We start from the raw sequence: 4795 nt of genomic DNA on the forward strand, positions 1-4795 counted from the left end.
GGGCACAGCAGCTGCCCCCGCGCCCGGCGCCCCGGCCCCGCCCGTCTGCTTCCCGAGGTCCCAACAGCCGCCCTCGCCGGTCCCCACCGCGCAGCGCCCTCCCCTCCAGGTCTCAGACCCCGGCCGCGCTCCCCGTCCTCCGACACCCGCCCCTTCCTTAGTCGTGTCACCCCAGCTCCCCTTCCCCGCCCTCCTCCAGGCCTCTGCTTCGTCCCTGCCTGTCCCACCCCCGCCCACTCCAGAAAGGACAGTCCGTTCCGGCCTCCCCCGCGGTCGCCCCGGGGCCCCAGAGCCAGGCTCGGGCCCGCCTGTTCGATGGCAGCCACGATAGCGGAGCGGGGCCGAGGCGCTCAGCAGGCACAGCCGCCGGGCCGCCCCCGCGGGCTCCAAGAAGCTTATCTGGGTGCTGCCGAGGGCGGAAGGTTCGGGACGTTTCCGCCAGGTCCGGGGCCCCGGACCCAGGTGAGGGCGGAGGGTGCTGGGCCCATTCTCCAGGCCACCGGGGCCACCAGGGGGCGCCGTCCGGGTCGTGGGGCGCCGGCGGATTTGGAGTCCCGTGGGTCTGTGGTCTCTGACCCCTCTCCCCTCCCAGCCTGCACTCCAGCCCCCCACTGGGGGAGCAGATCAGGCCGGCTGTGCAGGTCCTGCTTGGCGCTCCAGGTGCCCGACTGTCAAGATGCCTGGGTCGGGGCATTGGGGAGAGGTTGGGTGGGGGGACACAGGGAAAATTTGCAATTTGAGGTGGTGAGCGTGCTGATAGCATTGATTTGCTCACCACATCTTGGGCACAGGTGCTGACGGTCAGCTCTTGCCCCATGAATATATATAACCAATAATAATGATAAATAAAAGGCACCAGGGTCTCCCCTTCTATCCCCGCAAATAGAAAGCCAATTCTGTCCTCAGCATCTCCATGGCCTTCCCGAAGTGGGACCCTCTGCCATGGGTAAGCTACCTGCCCTTGCCAAGATCGTCCCCTAACCCCCTTACGTCCCCCCCCTTGTCTCAAGGAGGCAGTCTCCTTGTTGGGCCATGAGTCACCGCAACAGCTGCAGGGGTCACAGACAGGAACCTGACCCCCAACCCCATCGCCATCCCCCCCACCCACCCATCCTGGGTTCCCAGGGCAGGGAGGGTGGGGTGCCTGACCCCGGCAAAGACTGATTCCTTCTGGATTCAGAACTGAGAGGTTTGGGGTCAATGAGTCCATCCACACCCTGAGGCACAGCTAAGGACAGCCTGTGTACCAGCTCCCTCCGTGTTCTCTATGACATGTTATTTAAGCAAACCCTGGATGCCAGCTGGCCTGCTGGGCACTGCCCAGTGCCAGGGGGCTGGACACGGAAGCTAAGACTGGGCAGCAGAGACAGGGTACAGGAAGGGGACTGGACAGACAGCACCCTGTTTACAGCTCTGTCCCTGCCTCCCTAAGCATGGGATGTACCCACTAGCTCTGCCATATTTAGCTCAGATGCAGGGCCTGTTCCCAGAAGTGGGCATGTGGGGAACACCAATGGGACGGCCCCACAGCACAAAGAAAGAGACGAGACGAGACTCTGGAACATGACTGAGCATCTATTGCAGTGCTAACAGAGGGTGCTGGGGGCCCACCCTGCCTCTGCCCTCTTCACTCCCCTCGCTCCGTCTTCTCCAGAGCACTCCAGATCCCCTCATGCTTTTCCTGGTCCTTCTCTGAAGCTGAAACCTGTCAGCAACCTCATGCCCTCACCAGCATCTTCCGTCCCTTCTCCTGGGGCTAGGGGTACTCAGCTGTGGACCCCCAGCTCTCCACCCTTAGTGCCCACCATCTTTGCCCCCCTCCCTTTGGGAACTCAGGGGACCTAGGCATCCTGGTCTCTGGCTCCCTCCTCTCTTAGCCCCCAACTCCGGGTAAACTACAAAGCATCCACGGCCAGCAGCTCCCCTCCATGGTCCTAGCCAGGAAGGGCGCAGCCCAGGGCGGGCACAGTGGAGCCCGAGTCACAGTCGCTCTCAGCCTCTCTGTGCTTCCTGGGACATGGAGCGAGACAGGGAGCGACGAAGGGCACCAGGCTTGCTGACTGGCACCACAGGGGGCAGCTGCTTGGTGATCTCGGCCACATCCTGGCGTTCCACACACTGGCCACCCAGGGCCGTCTCCAGCGCCAGCAGCTCCTGCAGTTGGATGGGGGTGTCATTGTGCTCCTCCTTGGCGGCACCCAACTTGGTGGGGGTGAAGATGGGCAGCGGCAGCGCCCGCTGGTAGGGCAGCTGGGACTCCTGCAGCCCCTCAGCCTCTCTGTGCTTCCTGGGACATGGAGCGAGACAGGGAGCGACGAAGGGCACCAGGCTTGCTGACTGGCACCACAGGGGGCAGCTGCTTGGTGATCTCGGCCACATCCTGGCGTTCCACACACTGGCCACCCAGGGCCGTCTCCAGCGCCAGCAGCTCCTGCAGTTGGATGGGGGTGTCATTGTGCTCCTCCTTGGCGGCACCCAACTTGGTGGGGGTGAAGATGGGCAGCGGCAGCGCCCGCTGGTAGGGCAGCTGGTACTCCTGCAGCCCCCGGCCAAGGATGCCCAATCGCATCACCAGCCAGGGGGAATGCTGCACCAGCGCCTGGCACTGCCCTTGCTGGTGGTAGGTCTCATGCCGCTGGGCATCCTCCTCATGCAGGGAGCAGCTGGCAAGGAGAGGGGAGGGGCGGTGAGCTGCTGAGAGCTGCTGCTCTGCAGTCACAGGCCGGATGGGGGGGCTCCCTGGGGCTGTCAGGACCTGGGGGCAGGAGGGTGGCTTCACTTTGCTCGCCCCAGGGGCACTCTTCTGCCCCCAGCCCCTGCAACTTCTCCAGGGTTTTGTGCTCTGGGCTCATATGGCTCAGGGAGGCTGCTCTGGGGGAGCAGAGGTGAGACCCCCAGCTGACCCACACTCACCCCTCCTCAGGCCGTGTGGACAGTGTCAGATCCTTCCATTGAGCCCAGAAGGCCTCTCTGCGCTCGCAGTTCTCCTCGGTCACCTGGCAGCTCAGCTCTGAAGAGGCCATGATCACTCCTCACTGCTCTCAGCTCTGCTCCTCCCAGGCCCTTTAAATAGACCCTTCCCCCGTCCTCCAGGGGCTATTTTCGGGCCCTCTGGCGTCAGATGCTATAAGCAGAGCCAAGGCTTGCTGATCCAGGCCTCTGGGCCCACGGCGGGGGCTGGGGTACCTGGACTCTGGCTGCCCCCAGGTCGGAGGTCAGCTTCTAAAGGGATCAGGACACCCTGGTGGGGACTGGGGAACTCAAGAGCAGCACCTCCAGGTGCCTGAAACTCTTCACCCACTGTCTGAGGCCAGGCACATGCCCAGCCTCGTGCCACCTTGGCATTCGCCCTCTGCCCCACCTGTTCGGCTTGTGAGTAAACAGAGCAGGAAAGAGCAGGAACTGACGCCCCCTCTGGGCTCTGTTATCAGGGCTGTCAGGACCTGCTCTTGCTGCTCTCTCCTCTGCCGGGGCCCAAGGGCACATCCCTGGACTGTGCCCCTCGACTGGAAGGGACAGTGCAGCCACGTCCTCAGGCATCTGCACTGAAGGCCCCAACCACCACTGCCACACCAGCAGAGTAGTGGACGTTCATGCCACACCTGGGACCTGGGGCATGGCCCTCGCTGGGTGTTTTCCTTCCCCACAGCCTGTGGTCAGGAAGTAGTCTCTTCCGTTATGCTGGTCAGGGTGGGAGGTGGCCCCCAACTCTATCCCCAATACCCCACGTGGGGTGAAATGGTCAAGATCCAGGGGCTCTGATGAGTGGCAGTTGGAGGACATGGCTGTTAGCCCCAAATCAACCATGAATAGGCTGTGTGACCATGGGTCAGCCTCTGCCCCTCTCTGGGCCTCACTTTCCCCATTTTCTGGCCACAAGAGAGAAGAGCTCTGGGGACTGCCAGCTCCAATGTGCCACCTGGGAGGAGACTGGCTCTCCTTCATGGGGAGCAAGGGAGAAAGATGGCCATGGGGATGGCCAGCACCCTCAAGTAGCAACTCATGGTGCAAGAAGCTGGCGTGCAGGGTGCTGGGCACGGGGGGTGAGGAACAAGCGCATCGCTGACTGGACAAAGCAAAGGGCGCCAGAAAGGACAGTGACAGGAGCTGAGGAGGGCCCTGTGGGGACAGCAGAGCACGCAGTGGCTGGAAGGCCCGGGGCATCCGCCTGGGTGCAGAAGGGCACACTGCTGCCCACTGAAGCCCTGTGCCCGATCCTTGATATTTTGTGATCTCACAACAACCGTATGACATTCATCCCATTTTCACAAAGTAGGAAGCGGAGGCTCAGAGAGGTAGATGTGCCCAGGGTCACACACTTAAGCCAGGACCAAGATAGGATCCGCCTGACTCGAAACCAGTTGGCTCCTTTGGAAGCCTGCGGGCAGGAACGGACGGGGGCAGAGCCCTGGCCCCTGCCTGGGATCCCAGGCCCCACGCCGGCCCTGGCGGGAATGCAGTGAGGGCAGAGGGGGTGGCTGAGTGGAGCGTGGGAGGTCCAGGGTTCCGGGGGCCTCCCCCCACCTCCAACCCTAGCCTGGAGACCTTAACCTGCCCTCCCTGAGGACTGGCAGGGGTGGGGCATTTTTCTCTGACCAGTCATGCACTCAGTTGATCCATTAAGGGGGGGGGCGGGTTCCAGGAACTGGCTCCCGTCGGCCCCGCCCTCCTGTGGGCTTGCGAGAGGCTGCGATGTGTCCTGTGGCGGTGGCTCGCTCCTTCCCCACCCAAGCTGCTGCCCTCCTCTTCCCTTAAGTGAGGCAGCACTGGGGGCTGTTTTTTTTTTTTTTTTTTT

The 4795-nt window shown here is 62.9% G+C and overlaps 2 protein-coding genes across 2 annotated transcripts; both read right to left on the bottom strand.

Annotated features, from left to right (window-relative positions):
• Positions 1-1710: 1710 nt before the first annotated feature.
• On the bottom strand, positions 1711-2268 carry LOC103605213 (telethonin-like; the record flags this gene model as incomplete). Its single annotated transcript, XM_008589797.1, has 1 exon — positions 1711-2268. A coding segment is annotated over one exon (276 nt), but the record flags the coding sequence as incomplete, so codon positions are not given.
• A 1-nt stretch (position 2269) lies between these two features.
• On the bottom strand, positions 2270-3256 carry LOC103605209 (telethonin). Its single transcript, XM_008589794.1, has 2 exons — positions 2914-3256; positions 2270-2663 (listed from the first exon to the last, which is right to left on the bottom strand). Exons 1-2 carry the CDS (start codon positions 3021-3023, stop codon positions 2270-2272), a joined length of 504 nt encoding a protein of 167 aa, XP_008588016.1. The 5' UTR covers positions 3024-3256.
• Between the last annotated feature and the right edge of the window lie 1539 nt (positions 3257-4795).

This window comes from Galeopterus variegatus, unplaced genomic scaffold, assembly GCF_000696425.1.
Source record: "Galeopterus variegatus unplaced genomic scaffold, G_variegatus-3.0.2 Scaffold5656, whole genome shotgun sequence".
Taxonomy (NCBI): Eukaryota; Metazoa; Chordata; class Mammalia; order Dermoptera; family Cynocephalidae; genus Galeopterus; species Galeopterus variegatus.

Bases quoted from the DNA above. Each gene is read 5' to 3' on its own strand.
- LOC103605209 (XM_008589794.1), bottom strand. From the start codon at position 3,023: ATGGCCTCTTCAGAGCTGAGCTGCCAGGTGACCGAGGAGAACTGCGAG. The intron at 2,664-2,913 runs GTGAGTGTGGGT...TCTCCTTGCCAG, and splicing joins TCCACACGGCCTGAGGAGGG to CTGCTCCCTGCATGAGGAGG.